Source organism: Panthera pardus, unplaced genomic scaffold, assembly GCF_024362965.1.
Source record: "Panthera pardus isolate Hobbes unplaced genomic scaffold, ASM2436296v1 HiC_scaffold_11, whole genome shotgun sequence".
In the NCBI taxonomy this organism is placed as follows: Eukaryota; Metazoa; Chordata; class Mammalia; order Carnivora; family Felidae; genus Panthera; species Panthera pardus.
In genome coordinates this window covers 27,178,974-27,201,189 of record NW_026526666.1, presented here as the reverse complement: position 1 = coordinate 27,201,189, position 22,216 = coordinate 27,178,974, and the positions used below count along the sequence as shown (strand labels likewise).

The 22,216-nt window shown below is 44.5% G+C and overlaps 1 protein-coding gene across 4 annotated transcripts in view; it reads right to left on the bottom strand.

Moving 5' to 3' along the window:
* ABCA4 (ATP binding cassette subfamily A member 4) overlaps nt 1–22,216 on the bottom strand; it is a 131,619-nt gene that overhangs the window by 8,136 nt on the left and 101,267 nt on the right. For all 4 annotated transcript variants that reach the window (XM_019457550.2, XM_053892260.1, XM_053892261.1 and 1 more), the window contains 11 exons: nt 20,456–20,633; nt 16,435–16,550; nt 15,269–15,416; nt 12,150–12,273; nt 11,659–11,788; nt 9,131–9,251; nt 8,611–8,673; nt 7,528–7,634; nt 4,977–5,118; nt 960–1,094; nt 67–170 (listed from right to left, as the gene is read on the bottom strand). In XM_019457550.2, the coding sequence (XP_019313095.2) occupies nt 67–170; nt 960–1,094; nt 4,977–5,118; nt 7,528–7,634; nt 8,611–8,673; nt 9,131–9,251; nt 11,659–11,788; nt 12,150–12,273; nt 15,269–15,416; nt 16,435–16,550; nt 20,456–20,633 (1,368 nt within the window). The remainder of the gene's footprint in view (nt 1–66; nt 171–959; nt 1,095–4,976; nt 5,119–7,527; nt 7,635–8,610; nt 8,674–9,130; nt 9,252–11,658; nt 11,789–12,149; nt 12,274–15,268; nt 15,417–16,434; nt 16,551–20,455; nt 20,634–22,216) is intronic.

Here is a 22,216-nt window from a genome sequence, read left to right as displayed (position 1 = left end):
AAGTAAGAAGTAGGGAGGACTCCTGTCTGCCTAACTGCTCCATCCCAGCCCCTGGGAATCTCTTGCCTGTGGGATGTGAGGACCACAGCTCTCCCTTCTCTGATGATGCTCACGATGATGTTCCACAACATGCGGCGTGCCTGGGGATCCATGCCCGTGGTGGGCTCATCCTGTGGGGAGACAGCGAGGGCAGTGAGCTAGGCTTGGAGCCAGCCTCTCCTGCTTATTGCACCCTGCTTGGTTGACTCTCTCTGAGCAGCTGTGCTCTCTGCTCTCTGGCACACAATGGGCAAAGTGCCTCCCCAGTGGGCAAGACTTGGGGAATCTAGGCTTTGGATATGGAAGACAGAAGATGAACCAGGAGAATAAAGAGAAATTATGATACCCATTGGCCCATTTCAGCCCATGAATGGGTTAAAGTTGATTAAGGCAATGGGAGAATGATATTAAAAATAAAAAAAAGCAACAACCCTACACATACATTTACAAGGAGGCAGAGAGATAGCCCAGGTGACTTTTATGAGTCACCTCCCAGTCCTGAGACTCCTGCCCTCATAAACCCCAGACCACATGGGCACAAGGGCCTTCAGTCTGGTACAGATCCAGTGAGAATCACATGACCCTTTGATCTAGGCCAGTGCTCCTGCCCACTTTGTATCCCAAACAGACCTCCTCAATAGTAATTCCTGACTGGAGGGACTGAACTTCCCTGCTGTAAGCCTGTGGGCCCACAAGAGAGTTCCCAGGGACTCACAGTAAGAATATGTTGTGACTCCAGTTTCCCCCAAGAGTTATGAATCAAACACTGGGTTGATTTGTTCAAAACAAGCAGTATAGGAAACCGTCTAGGTGAAAAGAGACCGTAGCAGTTTCTAAGTCTACTGCCCCAAACACAGAGATGCAGCACTTATTTTAAGCCCTTGGGCTCATCTGTCCCTGCAGGTCCTGGTGGTCCTTACCAGCAGCACCAGAGGCGGGCAGCCTATCAGTGCAATGGCTGTGGAGAGTTTCCGCTTATTGCCTCCACTATAGGTGCCAACCAGGCGGTCTGCATAAAGAGACAGGCCCAGGCTCTGAATACTCCAGTTTGTCACCTAGGGAAGAGAAAGAGATCCCATTTGGAAAAGATATACAATCAAACACATCAAACCTCCACCAATTCAAAGTCTTGGGCTCCCAGATCTCACACCTTCAGGATAGACCCAGCTAGGCTGAAACAAGGCCACCTGCTGGCTCATGTGGTGGTTCATGGGCTTCAGGAGCCAGATGTCTCCCTTCCACACTGTGCCTGACATCACAGTGTGGCTTGGTGTAGCCCTCTGAGAAATGACCTTCAGCCTTGTGAAGAGCAAGACTATGCTTCTCACCCAGTGTCCCAGACTATGGCTAGAGTGGAAGACTCCTAGGGTCTCAGACCTGTTGCTTCCATCCTTCAACCGGGTCACACTTGAAGTCTCATGCATCTAATATATACTTATCGAGCAACTACTATGAGTCAGGCACTGGAGAATAATGGTGAACACAGCCATTGTTGTTGTACTCACAGGGTGGAGGATGACACACAATCAAAATAAACAGAAAAACGACAGGTTGTAATAGGGCTTTGAGGAAAATCAACAGGAAAAAATGATTAAGAAAACAGTGTGAGAGTGTGTGTGTATGAATGTGCACAGGAAGAAAACTAGACAAGTCTTTGGAGACAAGGCCACCATGCTTCTGCCTTCTGTGCTTATAACTCTGCCTGGAATGTTCTTCCCCTAGATATCCACGTGACTCCCTCTGTCACCTCTTTTAGGTCTTCACTAAGAGGTCACTTCCTCTGTAATGCTTGCCCTGGGCCACCCTACTTAAAAGTGCAATTCCTCCCTCCAACAATTCTTTCCTACTTTATTTTTCCCTTACCGGCTTTTCACTTTCAAATGTACTGTGTATTTTATTTACTTATCTATTTATTATCTGTCCCACTAGAATGTAAGTTTCACTTTTTAACTTATTTGGAATAGTTTCCAACTTATAGAAATGTTTAAAAATAAGAATAATACAAAAACACTCATAAACACTTTACTCTCTTTTCTTTCCTCTTTCCCTCTCTTATACACACACACACACACACACACACACACACACACACACACGCACACACGATTTTTTCAGAGCCATTTAAGGTAGTTACATATCATGGCCCTTTACTCCTAAATACTTCAGTGTCTACTTCCTAAGAAGAGGAATACCCTTACATAACCTCAGTATAGTTATCAATGTCAGTAAATTTAACATTGTTATGATATTTTCATCTGATCTACCCTTCATAGTCTGGTTCTGTCAACTGTCCCAATAGTGTCCTTCATGGCATTATTCTCTTTTCAGTATAGGATACAATCTAGTGTCCATTACTCAGTCACTCTGTCTACTTAGCTCTTGTGGTCAGAACATTTCCATAGCCTTTGTCTTTTAGACTTTGATACTTTTGAAGGGTACAGCCCCTGTATTTTTTTTTTTAATAGAATGTTCCTTTAGAGTTTGTCTGGCATTTTCTCATGATAATATTCAGGTTACACATTCCCAATCAGAATATTATGGAGGTGAAGCTGTGTCCTTCCCAGAGTATCACCTCTAGGGGTAGAAATGTCCAGGTGCCCCTCACAGATGTTGATTTTGATGTTGATTTTGAACACCCAATTAAGGTGTTGTGTAATTTCTCCATTGTAAAATTATTATGCTTCCCCCTCACAACCAATAAACAATCTGTGGAGATACTTTTAAGATATACAAATATCTTCCTTCTCAAAAAAGTTTCCCCTAGATTTAGCAGCCATTGATGATTCTTGTACAGTCCAATCTTTATTATGATCACTGCAAAATGATTTTTCCAACTCTAGAATTTCTTCCACACTAACCAGTTGGCTCTAAGCATTTGAGTGTAGGCAGAAACCATCCCCTTTTCTCTTGTTTATCTATTTAACAGTATGGAGTTATGAATTCCCATGGCTCTCCCAATGTTTTATAATTTGTCATGGTATTTAATTATTTTGACGCTCAAATTGTACCATATTTGGCTATTGGGAGCCCCTTTGAGATGGTTCCTACGTGGCTATGACATGATTCTTTTCTTTTTTTTAAGCACTTTACTTTCTGGTATAATAAGATGTTCCAAGCTCATTTTATACCTACATTTTCCCAGCCCTGGAATTTGTCATTTGTCTGAGGAGTTATGGTTCCTGTTATTGGGGAATGAGATTAGACACCAAAATTTGGGCTTTAAGTGTACTCACTGCTACTAGAGTATTTCTGCTTCTTGGCCCTTTCAGAGGACAGATATATACATACACAAACATGCACATGTGTATGTATACACATTTATATGCATATGTGCAATATACACAAGCCCATATGCATGCATGCACAAACACATGCATATCAATATTTCATGAGTTCACAGAGATATTTTAATTCCAATCCAACCCCACAGGGTTCTTTCTTGCTTTCCCCCTTTCCATATTTGTAGGTCTTTTCTTACACAGCGAGAACTCTGGCTTCAAACAACATTAACACATGTATTCATTTACTTAATCCAGTAACACATCTAAAAATGTTTCAGAATTGCTTTGCTCATGACACCATAAAAAAACAAATCAACTAAAAAGAGCTTGGAATTTGTTTGTAGCTCTTTCCCTCTGCTCTGCCTGCCCAAGGCTGAGGAAATATAGTCAGATACCGTGCCCTCAGTTATTTGTAGTTCTTTTCCTCCCTTTCTCTATGGTTATGATACTTACTTCAAATAAAATTGGATTAATTTGTTTCTATTTGCTTTCAGAGTCAGAATTTTCTTTTTGTTTTTATTTTTACCCCCTTCCCATTTTTATTAATTTAGTTTTATTTTATTAATACATAGAACACTAACATGCTTCCAAGAGTCAAAACCATACAAAAAGATATCCTGAGAGAAGTGTTATTCCCTCCCATTTCCATTTTACCCCATTTCCTTATTGTTAGTTACCAAATTCATTGTGTTTTAGGCCTATCATTCCTGTATTTGTATTTGTAAAGCTAAGCAGACATATGTGCTTTCTTGGTTTTCCTACTTTCTTACATTAAAAAGTAGTATCCTACAGCCCATTGTAATAGTGTCTTAATGTATGGAGTTGACAAATCACTGCTATACACCTGAAACTAATATAATATTGTATGTCAACTATACTTCAATAGAAAATAGTGGGAGAAAAAAAGTAGAATTCTCATGTGCTCTTTTACCCTTTGCTTTTTTCACTTAAAAATATCTCTTGGGGGGCACCTGGGTGGCTCTGTCGGTTGAGCGTCCAACTTTGGCTCAGGTCATGATCTCACGGGCTGTGAGTTCGAGCCCCGTGTCAGGCTCTGGGCTGACAGCTCAGAGCCTGGAGCCTGCTTTGGAGTCTGTGTCTCCCTCTCCCTCTGCCCCTCCCCCACTTGCACTCTGTCTCTCTCTCAAAATAATACATATTAAAAAATTTTTTAAAATATCTCTTGGAAATAACTGCATTATCAGTTCACAGAGATTTTCTCTCTCTGTGCATGCGTGTGTGTATGTGTGTAACAGCTGCATAAGATGTATTCAACCAATCTCCTATGCCTGAATGTTTAGGTAATTTCTAATGTTTTAATTTTTTGTGACTACTGGTACAATGAATAACTTTGTGCATATGCATTTTGCGCTGTGGGAGGTATATATCTGGGGTAAGCTCCCAGAAGTGGGATTGCTGAATCAAAGGGTAAATCCATGTATTATTTTGTTAGATATGAAGGCAGGGATTTTCTTGTTTTGTTTACTGCCATACCCCCATTTTCTATAACAGTATTTGGCACATAGTAGACACACAGTAAGCATTTGTTGAATGAATAGCATGCTCTAACTTTCCCACGTCTAAATAAATGCACTCTCACGAAACAGGTTTAGGGTTTACCAAACTTCTGAGTAGCCACAAGAAACCATTTTTTACCCTTTCGATTTCATCTGCTGGTACGCCTCGAAGACGGGCATAAAGATAAAGATGTTCTCGCCCTGTGAGCAGGTCATCGACTGCATCAAACTGAGGACAGTAGCCCATACTTTGATGGACATCAGATATATTGGTTAAAATACTGCAAGAAGAAAAGGCAATTAGCAAGTTTCCTTCATAAAGGGGGTGACCAGAGAACTGCGGCTGGAGAGCTTCCGCCTGTGAGATAAGCAAGCTACCTCTTCTGCTTTGCTTCAGAAATGTGCGCAACATTTACAAATCAAAGCAGAAGCCCTTTGGTTAGAAACTGATGAACTCTGGAATTCTGAGCTTTGAATCCAATAGATCTTTTCAAGTTTCTCTGTCTAGGATAAACTGAATATCTCTTACCCAAAATTAGCTTTACTTTTGGAGTGGATCACCTCACATGTGGGTTTAAAGACAAAGGGAAGATAAGTGTTAGAAAACGTCAGTGATTTTTGATCCCTTTCAAACATTTGGGAAATACAGAAGATGCATGCTTCTGAAAGGAAGTAAACTTGATCTATCTTTGTCTATTGGCAGATATACAGTAAGCGAAAGAGGAACCAGTCAGATCACTACCCAGAGCCAGACACTGGCAGGGAGCAGAGAGGAAGTGAATTGAGTTCTATTAACTCCCTTTGACTGATATATTCTTCCTCAGTAGAAAATACACTATCTTGATGAAAACAAACTGTCCATAGACTGGTCCAATCTCTCCCTGCTTCCCTTGTAGCTTAGGGTCTATGAACAAAAGATACAGGCAAGGGGCGCCTGGGTGGCTCAAGTCGGTTAAGCGTCCGACTTAGGCTCGGGTCATGATCTCGCCGTTTCTGAGTTTGAGCCCCGTGTTGGGCTCTGTGCTGACAGCCTGGAGCCTGCTTCGGATTCTGTGTCCCTCTCTCTCTGCTCCTCCCCCACTCACACTCTGTCTCTCTCTCTCACAAATAAATAAACATTTTTTAAAAATTAAAAAAAAAGATACAGGCAATATGATGGGAGAGGCACCATGTAGTCCCCCACTATAACAAAAAGTACTTCAGGCATGGCTGGGCCAATTAAAACCACCCAGGGAAGCAAGGACAGTACTTTACCAAATTCATGGGAGCTGCCCTCCCAGAGAAACCCAATCTTGCATCTTAAATCCAAAGTTGTGTTCCAGTTTCCATTTCATCTAGCTTCCCTCTTGTAGGTATCAGGCTGTGTCTTACTTGGGCTGTCATTTGATATCTTATGGTAAATCCTATTACATCCTCCTGCCTGCTGTCCCTTAGCCCCTCAAGATTCCTTTTGTTACAACTGTCAAGTTATTTGCTTGGTTGCAGGCTAAGCTGCATCTACAGATGAGACAGATTAAGCCATGGCCTGGTTGCACCCTGCTTGTTTGTTTGCTCTAAACCCAACAGGGATGGCGGAGAAGGCTGGGGAACCAAATTCATCCTGTCTGAGCCATGTTCAGTGGACATTCAGCCATGTTGCTGAGGATGGCTTCCAGGAGACAGAAGGAGGTCTTAGTCAGGCAGTTGCTGAGTGAAGTCAGCACTGCCTAACTCCTCTTATAAACCAGGGCAGAGGGTTCCTCAAGGCACATCTAATGCCCATGAGCTCTGCTGTTTAAGGAGCAGCCTGGAAAATGGCAAACAGCATAGGTTCATGTTCTTGATCCTGTGCCACAGAGGACCAGTGTGTTTACTCATACCTTATTACAGAGAAGAGCAGGCACCCTCCAGAATCCAAGGACACATGCCAGTTTTCCCTTTATAAAGCTCCTTGGCCTGGCAAAGCCAAGGATCAGCACAGAAATAGCCAATTCAGACTAAGGCCCCTGAAGGCTCTTAAACCAGCCCCCATTTAGAAACTTGATCCAGAGAAAGGATGCTTCACCACAGGGGTTCTTAACCAGGGACTCAGGGAACATAAATGTGATTCAGGGCACAGTAAATTCCCTTAAACTCTTTGCAAAAAATGTATGGAAGGAGGTAATGGGGGATAATGGTATATGTATGTATGTGCACGCGCACACACACACACACATATAAAGTATGTTTTTAATATATATATATGGTTTTAAAAAAAAGATTTTAAAAAAGTAATCTCCATACCCAATGTGGGGCTCAAACCTACAACCCCAAGATCAAGAGTCACATGCTCCACCAACTGAACCAGCCAGGTGCCCCAACAATGGTATATTTTTTAGGAAGACTGCGCAAGTGTTCATCAGATACTCAAAGGAATCCACGACCCCAGAAAGAGTAAGAACCACTGACTTGGTGCTTCCCAGAAGTTTCCAAGAATCCATGCTAAGAGGAGCATGTCTTAACAATCACAATTAATTTCAGTTTCCCAGAGAGTCTATGTCTTATACTTGTGGACCATGCTCTCTTGGAGGTCTACTCATCCACACAGCTCTTCCATGCTCTCAGAGTCATCCTCAGTACAGAATCTGATGCTCACTCTCCCTATGCTGGGATGAGAACATGGCCGAGGACCTGTGACAGGCACCCTGAGACAGGATAAGCAAGACACTCACCTCTTGCCTGCTATAGTGGCATCGCCTGAAGTCACTGTGGTGTCCCCAGTAAGCATCTTGAACGTGGTTGTTTTGCCAGCTCCATTCACTCCCAGAAGACCAAAGCACTGAGGGAAGACACACAGAACTGGCCTCATCCTAGAGTCTAAGAAGCCTAAGGAATGTGGAATGTCAGGCCCTAGGGCAGGTGTGTGGGCAGGTGGGAGACATTCTAGACCTGTGCTGCCATTACAGAGGCCACTGGCCATGTGTGGTGCGGGCTAGCAGGATTTGCCACCCCAACATATGCCACTTTGGCATAAGGATGATTTTAAGATGAAAGCAATTAAGTAGCAGCAGATACGAGAAAAGCTCTCTGTCCTCCCGTTTGCCTAAAAGCAGGACTTAAATTTATAAGGTGTCTCTTCTTCTCCTCTGTACCAGGAAGAACAAAAGTTAACTGCCAGAAACAACTTTGAAACCTTGGCCTGGAGACAGCACCAGAGGAATCTACATAGCAAACTTTGCTAACTAGACTTTATCTGCCATTACTTTCCTCCATATTTGCCTTCCTATAATTTGCCACCCCTACTGACTCCAGGCTCTTTCCCTTTTGTCTTGTCACTTCTCTGAAAATGTATCATTCCTTTGCTAAGATGCAATGCAAGCCCAAGTTCTAACCACCCCATGTGTCATTCACCTCTGATGGGTCCCTTGTGTAGGTGCCACACACGTGCTAATAAATGTCTGTTTGTTTTTCTCTTCCTAATGTCTTTCATCAGTCAAATTTACAGTGGTCTACCCAGAGAACCCAGAAGAGTAGAGGAAAGAGGATTTCCTCCCTTACAGTGACTACTGATTGAATCAATATTGAATCAATAATGTTTTATATACATTACATGTTGATGTGACAATATTTTGAATACACTGGGTAAAATCAATGATCAAGATTAATTTCACCTGTTTTCTTTTTTTTCTTTTAATTTTTTTTCATGTGGCTGCTAAAAAATTTCAAGTGACCTCTGTGGCTGCATTTTATTTCTTTGGGATAGCTCTGCTTTAGAAGGGAGAAGAGGTGTGCACAGGAGTCCGCAGGGTACCCACCTCTCCAGGCCGGACTCCGACACACAGCCTGTCCACTGCTGGGCTGGAGGAGCCTGAATAAATCTGCAAGATGCAGAGAAACTGGACTGAGAACTGAGAGAGGTTAGAGAGAGCAAGGGGCTAAGGATGGTTTAGGTGAGAACTACCAACATGAGGAGGTTATACGTTGGCACAGGTGTTCAGAGAAGTGTCGTGAGCACTGGGAAACCTCAAAGCTGACCTGCCATGCAGAGAAGGAATGGAGAAGGCTTAGTGAGGCTCGGTTGTAGGGGCTCTCACCAAGGCCCTGTGTCTGTGCCCAAGATGAATACTAGGGAGAATGCTCTGGAATTAGGTGTTCTTGGAAGACAAGTTAAAACACAGTTCTGACAACCTCGCGTAAATTAGGAAAATGAATTGCCTGTACGGGCATATTGCTGATGATACCAAAGGCAAATTACAATGTTGTAATTATGTTGTTGTGCCATTTCTGGATCCAACTGGCACCTCAAAACTAACTCACCTCCACCTATTCCCTTACCTTGGTCAGTTCATTTAGCCTTAAGATATCAGTTTTATTTCCCCCACTAATAATTCTTTGTCTTTCTTCAGCCACATCATCATCTTCATCTATAATGGGCTCCTTAGCAGGCTCGGCAACCCTACAGGAGGGAAAGGGGACAGGACTGAGTTGGTGTACCGCGTCCCTGGCACTCTCCTTTTCCTATTACTTTCTTCCCGTTCCCTCACTTCAGCTCCAGCCTTGCCTTATATCCCCTAATGCTTGATTCTCAAAAGGACTCCAAACAGAAGAGTTAGACATTAGGCAGAGAAGGCAAGTCCTCGAGTCCAGAGTCAGCCTTTTTCCCAGTTCTGGCCTACCCATGTGTGACCTTGGGCATGTCACTAAACCTCTCTAAACGTCACCTCCTTCGACGATATGGTAGGGAGGGGATAACAGTGTCCACCTCATAGACCGTGGAGAAGATGAACTTGGCACAGCCTCTGGCAGAGTCAGAACTCAAAACCTGGTAGCTGTTATCATTATTAAAACACTTCATCTACGGTAAGCACTCAGTGAATGTCACCCAGCTCCCACTTATCTTTAGAACTAACTCCTCCACCAACCTTTTGATCAACCCTTGCTCCCCAGCCTATGCTGGTCTTTCCCAATTCCCAGCTTCTGCAGGCATTTCCAGGGCCTCAATGCTCTCTTCCTTCTGCCCTGCCAAACAGAATCTTCCCCATCCTTAAAGACACAGCTTCTTCTATGAAACCCTCCCTGACCACCCTGGCCTATAAACTTTCTTTTCTCCCTCACTGGCCACATCTAATTCATGTCTAAATCTTGCCTTGCTTACCATTTATCCAATCAACCTATTTTTCTCCATCTCCCAATGCCCTGAACTCCTATCCAGGCCACCAATGACTCTTGCCTTGCCTGGGTGCCCAAATGGCCTCCTGTCTGGTCTCTCCTTCTAGACCTGGAAGATCACTCACCTGCCTGATCAAAACACCCCAATAGCTCCCTGCTGCCTTCAGGCTTAAACTTGAAGTCCTCATCGAGGTGAGAGAGCATTTTAGGACTTGGCTCTGCCTACCTCTCCAGGCTCTTCTCTCAGCCCCTTCTCCCTCCCCCTTCACAGCTATCCTGAACTCTCCACATGTTAGCATGTTCTCTACCAAAAGCACCCTTTCTTCTGTCCTTCCCTTCTTCTCTTTGCCTGGTTGCCTCTCAGCATAGGCATGGGTGTGGGCTTCCTAAAGCCAGAGATTGTGGAATGCTTCTCTGGTGCTGTTTCAGGCCTAATGTGGAAGACTTGCTCAATTGTTTGACACAGAGTTTGAAGCTAATGAGGCTGTTTTGGTAAACAAGTCTGCCTCCTCCCTCCTACCCCAAGGTCTCTTCAAGATGTGGCCAGAGGTACGGAAGGGGGCCTGTGAGGGCTGAGGGTCTATGGACCACTGTCCCTCATAACCAGCACCACTTCCTGGTCATGTCATTTTATTCCAAGTGTGTTGACACCTATTATCTCATTCAATCCTCACAACCCTGTGAGTAGGGAGGTAGATTCATTTCTAATAACTTGATTCCTGGTGGATCAAAACCTAATATGAGTCCTCTGAATCTTTATTTACATGTGACCAGACTCAGCCTGAAAGGATGATAAGAAACGAAACACCGTGATTTGCAGTTCAGGACCCTGTGCTGAGCCCTAATAAAGGTCTGTCAGCCTGGATTGCAGAGGACTGCCTTCTGGAAATCTGAGTGCCCATGTCAGAACGAGGCCAGGCCTGGGTCAAGTGGCCAGGGAAGAATGGCACAGCTGGGCTGGGTCACAGCAGGCAGTCAGCCCCACCTCCACCCCCACCCAGAGGGGCACAATCGCTTCCCCTACACTGCTCCTGGCTGCAGTCACCTTGGATGTCACCCCCATCTTACTACTTGTCTCTACTCTCAAATCTCTAATTAGCAAAGGGCCCCACTTTGTCTATTTTCTTATGAATGCATAAATCTGTTTCCCAGTACTTTGGATCTCCCTTAAACATTATCATTTGCAATGCTATCATTCAAATTGAAATGAGTATCTGTTAATTAAATGAGAGGGATTAAATATTAGTGACTGAAATTAAAAATTGTAATTTAGGGGCACCTGGTGGCTCAGTCAGTAGAGCGTGTGACTTCAGCTCAGGTCATAATCTTGCAGTTCGTGAGCTCGAGCCCCATATTGGGCTTGCTGCTATCAGTGTGGAGCCCAACTTGGATCCTCTGTCCCTCTCTCTCTCTGCCCCTCCCTTGCTCATGCTCTCTCTCTCTCTCAAAAATAAATAAACCTTAAAAACCCTGTATTCTAAATACTTTAGAGTTTAGATTCTTCACAAACTCCAATGTGCCTATTTTAATGTGTCTCTCCTTGTGTTATTCAGAACAAGCCAGGCTTTAAGAGTGTAAAAACCATCATGGAGTGGGGCTGGTGAGGAGACACGACCACATGGATATGAAGCCAAGTCCCTGGACAGAAGCAAGGAGCTGCCCTTGATACCCTTAGGGCAGCAGCCTGAACGTACCATTGGATGAGAAAGAAGTGGTGCTGGATGAGGAGAGTCAGGAGGAAGTACACCACCCCTTCTACTGCCATGGCAACCAGGTTCTTCCCAATCAGGTTCCACTGGAATGGATTTGAAGAGTGCTCCTCACCTGGGGACAGGAATTAAGTCCATTCAGCTGCCCTAGCTGCCCCTAAAGACCTAGTCACAACATTTGGCCCAGTTAGACCAAGCCTCAGGCAAAGCAGTGAGAGCTGAACCCACGTCTCATCTCAGCCTCTTGAGTCAGAGTAGGGAAGAGTAGGAAGCTAGTCTTGACCCCTCCTGTGGCTCCTCAGCCACAGAAACAGAGGCACCTGATCCCTCCTGGAGAGTAGGACACTACCAGAACAACCAGGTGTCCCCCTCCCGCCCCAGTCCAGGCTGCGGGTCTGGCATAGAAACTCCGGAGGCAGCCCTCCCACACGCAGAGGATCTGGGGCCATGTTCCACAGGTCTGGAATGCCACCCACCAAACCGGGCGTAGACATCGGTCACGGCCTGGCTCAGTGCCAAATCAATGAGGCCCCGGCCCAGGCAGAAGTGGGGAAAGATAATGAGCAGCATCCTCAGCATGGCGTTGAATCTGAGTAGCGTCTGAAACATAGAAAAGCAGGACAGTTAGCCGTGGGGACCAAGCCCACCTGCCCTTCCTGAGCAGAGAGGGGCCTGGATGCCCTCATAAGGTGGAAGCAGGGGAAGGCCTGAAGAGACAGGGGGCCTAGCAGCCAGCCTGGCCACAGGAGGGATCTGTCACACAGAAACAGAGGTTTTAGAATACTCACAGGAGGTGCTGCTAGCCAGGTAGCCTGCCTGGGGAGCTGTCGTTGCAGACTCACTTTTAAATTACATGTGAGCCCTCCAGGGCATTTGTTTCCAGGAGGTACAGCAGCTGCTGGGACTTCGGTCCAGGCTCTCTCTCCTTTGGTACAGCTGTGAGCTGTCACTGGGTTCTGAGGCTCTTTCATCTGCTCCTAGCCTAGCTTGTGCCAAAGGAGAGAGGGGCCCTGCACATCTTCCAGCTCTGCTTCTCAGCTCCCACAGGACAGCGAGGTGTCTGGCTGCTGCCAGTAGAAAAGAGGGCCAGGGACTTTCTGGTGTCTGTGTTGAGTTGGGGGGACTTGTTTTCAGATGGTCAGACTGTGCTTGCTACTTTAGCCTAGCGGTGTTGGGCAGAGCCTCCCCCAAGATGGGAGAGGGGACACCGAGGGGGCGAGACTGACGAGGCCGAGGCTGCCCACTTCTCTGGCCCATCCCTACTGCACAACTGGCTTCCTCCTGGTCTCCACACCTTTGCTCATATGACCTCCTCTCTCTCACTCTCCTCCCCGTATCCCCCCTCCCCTGCTCCCAGCATGATGCTTTTTTGCCCCCAGGCCTTTGCACCCCCAGCTTCTATTAATCATTGCTGTCAGGAAAGAATGCTCTCTCCCCTTCTGTTCTTGGCAGATTCCTGCTCTTCTTTAGAAAGCCAGCTTGAATAACCCCTTCTCTCATAAGCATTTCCAGATTCCCATGTAACATACCTACTTCTCTCTTCTAGTACTTACAACATTGCCAGCCAGGGCTAATTATTTTTTACTTGCCTACTGTCCTCACTAGTCAGTGGTTCCCAGAGAACAACCAGGTCCTAATTATTTTGGTGTACTTTCTAAATACCTTAATCAATGATTAGCTCAAAATAGGTACTTCATTGTTTGTGATATGGGCTAATAAAATTCTGCTTATTCCAGGCCAGGCTCAATTGTGTTTCCTCTACCCAGATTCTCCTGATCCCTGTAGCCCCGTTCTTTTGGCCCACTCTGATCTGTAGTGTTTTATCTGTCTTGTTCCTTTGCTGTTCTACCACACACTGTGTTATGGGATGACGTGTACGGTGGTTCACATTGGTTCCTAGCTTGGTGCACAGGTCATTTCTTGACTGGAACAGGAGTTCCTGCAGGGCAGGATAAGCGGGTCACACTTGTTTCCATCAGCACATCCATTACATGGTGTTCACCTGGTCGATACCTCTTGACTCAGTAGAGACAGCAGCTACTGGGACCTGAGAGCCTGCTGAGGGATACTGGGAATTTCTGCAGCATCTATCTATCTGAAACTTACATGAAAGCAACCAGGCTTTATGCAGGGGAAAGGAGTATGATCAGTAAATGTTGGCTAAATGAGTGTAACCCTCAGGGGGGAGAATGTTTTGAGTTGCTTTGAGCTTACTCTTTAATTATTCTGAAGTAACACAATTTTTTAAGACTTAGTGGGCTGTGAGCCCATGACAAACAATTCTGGAGAGGAGGATTTTCAGTCTGCCAGAAGACTCTGCCATTGGCAGGGTCTGTGTTCTCACCCATCTCCCTTCTGGGGTCTGACTGTGACATGTTACATTTTTTTTTTTTTACCAGTCATGGGAAATTTGGGGTTTTATTTCTTGCTTAGTGGCTGCAAGAAGTCTGACAAGGTCTGGGAAAGCATCACTCAGGAGGCCATGGGATGGGGGGAAGGGGGGGTTAGTGCAGATTTGCCACAGGTCCTCCCAGCAGGGCCTAGGGGTAGGAGTAGGGACAGGGGCCACAGAACAGCAGTGCAGATGTGCTGGCTGGTGCTTACACTCTGAACTACGAAGACCTACTAGGGGAGGGACAGGCTAGAGAGGCCACTGGGGACACAGGCATGTGATGAGCCTACCAGTGCTTGAGAGTGCTCCAGGCCAGCCACAGGCAAGGCTCAGACACACCAGGCTGGGAGTGGGAGTGCAAGCAGAAACAGCCCTGGAGCCACTGCCATTGTTTTAGGGATTAGTCTGGCCAGCTCTTTCTGGGCAAGAAGTCTGGGGAATGTGGACAGGTCAACTGTAATTTATAGCTCATAAAAATGAATCATCAGCACCATAAATTCCTAACCCTATCTTCAGGATTAAGTTTCATGTAGTAAATGTTATTCTGTTACAATTTGTATAAGAAAGTGGGAGAAAGAAAACATATAATTTGCTTATTTGTTGCCAGAACACCAAGAAACTGAAATGCAAGTTTGCCTCCTAAGTGACTGGGAAACAGGGGTAGGAAGGAGACTTCCTATGTGCCTTTTTGCTCCTTTTAAATTTTGAAATCACATGAATGTATTACGTGTGTGTGTGTGTGTGTGTGTGTGTGTGTGTGTGTAGAAAACCGAACACCAAAAGTCACCAAGGAAACCCTGAAAGAATAAGAAAATCTAAAAGCTTAGGATCACAGAAAGTCATTTATAGCTTGCAGAATGAGCTCAGAAAACCATGACACTCAGAGCACACAAATAAACTTAAAAGAGTTAAATGAGCTTAAAGGAAGGAAGAAAGGAAGGAAGGAAGGAAGGAAGGAAGGAAGGAAGGAAGGAAGGAAGGAAGGAAGGAAAGGAACGGAAAGGAAATGAAAGGAAAGAGGGAGGCAGGCACAGAGGTAGGCATGGAGGGAGGGAGCAAGAGAGAGGGAGGAGAGGAGGAAGCAACATTCATGTATGCACTAAGATTTTCCAGCCACAGTACTTGCCCATGGCTCTACCTGACCATCAAATACTCTCTAGTATTTTAGTAATCAAACAAGAAAGCCATGAAAGTTATGCTTACCTGGTTATTCTCAAACAATTCTAAGATGAAGGTGATGGCACTGCTGTTGATACCGATGAACAGATTAGCACAAGACAAGGCCACATAGGCTGTGCTGGGGATATCAAACAGGAAGGATGCTGGGTACATCATGGGAATGACTGCCCATCTGTGTGAAATGACATAACTCAGTGGGACAGAACTCCAGTCTCTATTCCATTTCCTGTACCACCACTAAATATAATACATTCCCTTCACACGAGGTGACATGTTTGAACTGGTGGGAGTCCCAGGAAGACCAGAAAGCTACTCCATCCCTTGGTCTTTGTTCCTTATCTTTGAAGGGAGATAATAATGCCTCCCCTGACCACCTATGGGGGTTTGGTGAGGAACAAGTGAGATGGTGGCTGTGAATGTACCTATAAACTACAAAGCCTTTTACAAAGCAGAGGGGGCAGTCTCTAACCTGCAATGCTTCCCACTCTAGTCTGGATCACCAAACCTAAGCTAAGATCCCAATAGGCTCATCATTAAAATTCACTTGAGTTGGTATGTCACAGTCAGGCTGGTTCCTGAATTCTCTATTTCTAAGAGAGAGGAATAGAGACCATTGCTCTGGCAGGACTTTACTGACCCACGTAGGAAGGATCAGGTACCACTATCTCCATTTCATAGATGAGGAAACTGAGGCCCAGATTACTTGTCTGTGGTTACAGGACAGTGTTATACAGTAAGAGGTAGGCCTGGATATAAAGTTGCATGCTTTGCTGTATGATTCTATGGGATTTAATCCTTGTGTCATCCTCTGGCCCTGACTCAGGAACAGCCTTTCAGCTGCAGTCTTCTGTGTGCAAATAACTCTTGGCCAGTACAGCTGGAAACACTGAGATGGACAGGCTGGCCATAGATGAATCAGAATCAGAGCTGGGTGAGGCATGGGAGAATGACAGATCCCCAGACTCTGGTCAGGCCACAGTTTGTGTGGAAGAAGATTCATTTGAGCCCCAGGAACACCTCCATGTGTGGAGTCAGAAACAGAAGACAGACAAATTCCTTGTCGGTAGCCACACACCCTATTGGGTGCTGGAAGCTAATGTGGCTGCCAGAAACTCTGTTTTTTTGTCAGAAGAGCATCCCCCTCCCCTGGCTTTCCTTTGGGCAGCATTAGCTAATGCCAAACAACTCACCCGTACAGCATGAGCAGTGCAACAAGGGCAGGAAGATTTTCCGGAGAAGTGTAGGCTTTCTTCTGAAACCCAATAAAGATGCCCACCACCAAAGCAGCGCTCACAGTATAATTCATCTTGAAGAGAGGAGAACAAGGCACTTAACCTCTAGAGACCTCTATTTTCAGTTCTATAAAATGAGGCTTGGGGCAGACTCCTCCAGGACTTATTATGGTCTGGGATTCTGATTCTGTCTGAACAGTTCTTAGTTAGCAAACATATGATAAGTCATCCTTTGTCCTCCTTTTCCTCCCCACTTCCACGTCCCAGTGCAGGAAACTTTCAGCCTATATCTTTTGAAAGAATGAATTATCAAATTCCACCTAATCTTTCATTTTCTCTTTCTAAGTGGTCACAAAGTCCTGTTGATTCTACTTTCTAAGCATGTCTCTGGATTCAGAAAAAACTTAAAATATTTAGGTCTTGGCCTCATGAATTTCAAATAGATGATACCATTTTACCACTTGATCCCTTTTCTTCCCTTCCTACACAATTCAGTCCTAAAGCCATCAGGATGGACAGGGAGAGGTGGGCACCCACAATGGGGTTACAGGAGGTGTCACAGCAGTCCCAAGCAGGATGAGAACCTGAGAAGAGTGAGGAGAGCATCCCACAGAGGGCCGGCTGGTGTGGGGTATTGGAGCATGTCCTTATAGGGGTCGATCTGGTTGGGGCTATCAGAGCCAGAGCAGAATGAGGAGGACCTCCACACAGGGGGCAGCTGGAGCAACTAGAGGGGGATGTCCACATGAGGGAGAAGATGGTGGCAGAGATGGGAGACTTGTTCCATACAGGTATATCGTGCAGGCAGGTAAATGAGTCAGGGGTAACAGAAGCCAGTTCCTCACTCTTGAGGAAGAGTCACAAATATGGAAACACAGAGAACCCATGGTGTTGGGATTGGAAATGGAGGTTTTAGTGAGCTCATATTGTTTGGTGTGTAGACAGAGAAATACAGATGTAAATGCGTGTATATCTATGTATATACATACATCTCTCTCCATTGAGAAGGCCTGAAGCCACTGATACCTCAGTGGCAGAGAAAATATATAGCCCTGAGATCTTGGTTTCTGAGGATTATTTTCCATAGGAAGGAACCAGCGTTCCACAAGGAGATGGCTGATTCCAGGATAGGGCTGAGGGACGTGCACGATGAGCCTGGAACATCTCACTATGCCAGGGAGCATGGAGGTGCTCAAGCAAGATGAAGACACAAGTCGAGAGAAAACAAAAGTTGGCTTGAAGGGGCTCCCACTGGCCAAACGGGATAATCTGAGCATCAAAATAAATAAGAATGGTATCAGGCTGTAATTAACACAGGAACCATTAGTCCACATGGCTATACATAAATAAATGGAAAGTCTGATAACAAATAGGATATTTACATAGCTTCAAAGTACCTCTCCCCCAACTCTTATCAATTATAAAATGGAGGAACTCAGCAGACACCTTGTGACCAAAGTGACCATCATCAGTAATAGAACAAACTGAAATCAGAAGCTACCTGATCAGATGCAGTGAGAAGAACAGAGTACATTCATGATACCACTGAATGAATGATACCACCATTCACGATAACCTGAATCTAATCATGAGAAAACTTGGGTCAAACTCAAAGAACATTTTACAAAATAACTGGCCTATGATCTTTAAAAGGTCAAGGTTGTGGGTGTCAAGAAAAGACTGAGGAACCATTCCAAATTGAAGGAGAGTGAAGAGAGAGGACAACAAAATGCAGTGACTCAGAGCTAGACTCTTTTCTAGAAAAGACATTATTGGGGCAATTAATGAAATTTGAGTGGGGTCTGAGGACAAGATGGAGGTGACCCACCAGTGCTAGTGTCCTGATGTTGACAGTTATGTTGTGACTGTATTGGGTGTGTCCTCATTTATAGGAGGTAGACACTGGAGGTACGAGGTGTACGTGTGTGTGTGTGTGTGTGTGTGTGTGTGTGTGTGAAAAGCATCCTGTTGGGAAGTTACCCTCAAATGGCTTAGAAAAAAAGTGTTGAACTATTTTTATAACAATTTTGTGATTGTTTCAAAATTGAAAGAAAAACAGATGACATATAAAAAATAACTTAGGGGGTGCCTGGGTGGCTCAGTCGGTTAAGTGTCAAACTTCAGCTCAGGTCATGATCTCACAATTCATGGATTCCAGCCCCGTGTGTCGGGCTCTGTGCTGACAGCTCAGAGCCTGGAGCTTGCTTCAGACAGAGCTTGCTCTGTCCCTCCCCAACTTGCACTTGCACATGTGCTCTCTCTCTCAAAAATAAACATTAAAAAAATAACCTAAAATATCCTATCTGTGCTGAGTGAATGATATAAACAATAAGTGCTTATTCATTCATTCATTCACTCACTCATTCATTCAACAATGACCCTCAGGCATATGTTATCTTTTTGCCACTGGTTAGTGAGGGTGCTAAGCTCCAACACTGTAGATCCTACAGTTCAGATTCCAGGCCAGTCTTAACATTCTAGAGCCTCAGAAGCATGATAGCATCATATTCACCATCTTCTAACTCTTCATTGGCCTGCCAAATGTCTACTTTGCTAATATCACCTCCCATCGAGATACCCACTCTACCCTTCCAGCCACAAATTTCTCCTTTGGCTCAGAGATCTCTATAGATAGGCAAACACATGGGTTAGCCTGAAGTATAAATTTTATAATCCTTGTCTTTAAAAAAAAGTAGAATGCAAAGACCAGGACTTGAATAGCTTTTCAATGCAGGCAAGCCTAGCTCCTTTCATGTTTAAAGCACAGGGCCAGTGTGGGTGGCTACACGTGATGTTCTCATCCAAAGCGAGGCTTGCAGGTTCTGATTCCTCCCCATGCATTCAGTGTTTTCTCAGGTAGACAGGACAGAGAGGAAAGAACTTAGCTGCTACTGATAGATTTCTGGTTTTGTAATGTTAAGTGATGAATGTGTTTAGGAAGCTGAGTAAGAGAAAAGAAATCATGTCTTTATAAACCCTAGTATTTATCATAATTATTAAAAACCACAGTGAAAAAAGTTGTTTGTGTTGACCTCCACCATGATATATCTTATCATAACATGAAGTAGAGACTCCCGTTAGTCTTAGAATGCTGGGATAAAATAAAGGATCTTGTTACCCACCCACAGTCCCCAGAAAACACGAGCTGGTATCATAATGATCCCTGCTACAATATAACTAAGCCTTTGCTACCAATTTATTTTGATCCTGTGGCCTGTCATAAATTAACCCACCCTGACTTCTTCCTGCTCCCAACAACCTTGGTTGTCAGAGAGGTGGTAGTCTGCTGTTGACTTGATAAATAATTTTTTCTTTATGTTCCCTAAAGTGGTGGCTAATTGGATTTAATGGGGAAAACAAAGTAAGGCCACTGGGTAGGGTTGCCAGATTTAGCCAATAGAAATATAGGATGCTCATTTAAATTTGAATTTCAGATAAACAACCAATACTTTTTTTTTAGTGTAAGTCTGTCCTATGCAATATTTGGGGGGGGGGGTGAGTGGGATATACTCATACTAAAATCATTGTTTTATCTGAAATTTAAAATTAACTGATGTCCTATATTTATTTGGTGATTCTACCACAAGGGAAGTTCCATCCTCCCCCTTTTAGGGGTAGGTCAGTATGTAAGAAGAGAATGTAGGATGAAGGACCTCTTGATATTACCTCTTCAGCTCCAGATTATGTCCAGAAGGCCAGCCTCATGCCTGCAGTGCAATGATTATTCAGTGGGTCAGAAGGCCCCTCGGTGCCCTCACTCAGCAGTTGTTAGGCTGAGCCCCACATCCTTCCCCAGCTCAGGGCTTCTAATTCTGTGCCTTTCAAAGAGACAGCGAACACACAAGGCCCTCGGCACAGCACCTCCTGTAGCCCTGACAGTATGAGAGCCCCACCCTGCCATGTCCCCTCAGTCAGAGCAGACAAACACCTGCCGCCTTGGGCCTTGGAGGCAAGGGAGGTGCCATGATCTGACACTTACAATGTCCCAGAGGAAGTTGGTCAGCCAGTAGGTTATGGGGCTCACTCCACTGACAAACTGGAGGTGCTTGGCTTTGTTTACCCTCTCCTGGATCAAATAAAGGACAAAGCTGGCTGGGATGAAGGACATGGCGAAAATCACACAGATGGCAACCATAGCATCTACCGAAGTAGTCAGCCTGCAGCAGGACGAGAGATAAGGGGAGACAGAGGTGAAGAAGGAGGAGCAAATGCAGGAGAAAGACAAAGTTAGACTCTGGGAAGTCCTCACCCAACTCCAGGTAGCAGCCTCCAGAATCCCCTTCAGTGGCTGGAAGCTTGTCGCTTAACTCAATTGTGCTAGTCAAACTGGGTCAAGGTTAAATGGGTATCTGTGGCTTCCTGTTCCACGTTACAACTGAATACTAATATTAATGTGAACATTGAATATTTTCCATGTTAATATGATAATCTAAACAAATTTTATTATGTTTTCTAATTATCTGTTGATGGTATATAGAAATGGATTCTTATATTAATCTCATATACTATAATGCTCTCATTAGTTCTCATAATTTGTCAATAGATAACTTGAATTTTCTATGTAGAGCAATAGGGTGTGTGAAATCTTGTTAAGTCACGTTTTCAAGAAACATATCACAACATGGAGAAATGTTCATAATGTAAATTTAAGTGAAAAGAGTACAGGCCAGTTACATAGAAGCTTGGCTCTATTCACCCTTCCCTGGATTGAAGAGAAAGCATGTGGTTAAGGGGGCAGGTGTGGGCTGAAGTCTGCCTGAGCTTCACATACAAACTATGACCCTGGTGTGGGGCAGTGCCCTCACAGAGAAAGGAGCGCTTTTTGTGCTGCCCTGATAAAACTACAAAGAACATGATCCATACATATAGTAAAAACAGAATAAATAACTGGAAGAAAACACACAAAAATGTTTAGAGGCAAAAACTGTGTAGGGTTACGGCAAGTAAGTTTTTAAAGCCCTATTCTATAAACTGACATATAAAAAAATAAATAAAAAATAAAATTCTAGGGGCGCCTGGGTGGCTCAGTCGGTTAAGCATCTGACTTCGGCTCAGGTCATGATCTCACGGTCTGTGAGTTCGAGCCCTGCGTCAGGCTCTGTGCTGACAGCTCGGGGCCTGGAGCCTGTTTCGGATTCTGTGTCTTCCTCTCTCTCTGCCCCTCCCCTGCTCATGCTCTCTGTCTCAAAAATAAATGAAAACATTAAATAAATTTAAAAAACCCTATTCTATAAACTTTATTTAATGAACATATACTATTTCATATGCTACTTTTATAACCTCAGAAGATTCCTATTTCTTATTTCAGATTCAAGAGGCTTAGCAGAAGACACAGAAACTTGGACTGAGTGAGAACTGGTGTAGGATAGACTATTCTTCCTTAGTTTAGGGCCTCAGAGGGTATCCAGAGGAAGGCCAGAGGGACCAGGGCCCAAGTTTTAGCTGATGACATTTGACATGTTCAGGGCCCAGTGTTCAGGGCAATATACTGGGATAGGAAAACGTGGACCCTCACAGCCTACCAGAAGAATTCTGCACTAACAAAGGCATACCCACCAAAAACAGGCCTCAAATGGAACACACATACTACAAAATTGCACAAGATTATTGTTTTTTACTGCCAGAAAATGTGCAGTAAGAACCTAAGCTTGAGGAAGGCAAAGATCTATTGATATCTTGAAAACCTGGTCATCTAAGGGATATTACCAGAATCTAAAATGATTACTTCCGGGGAGATGAA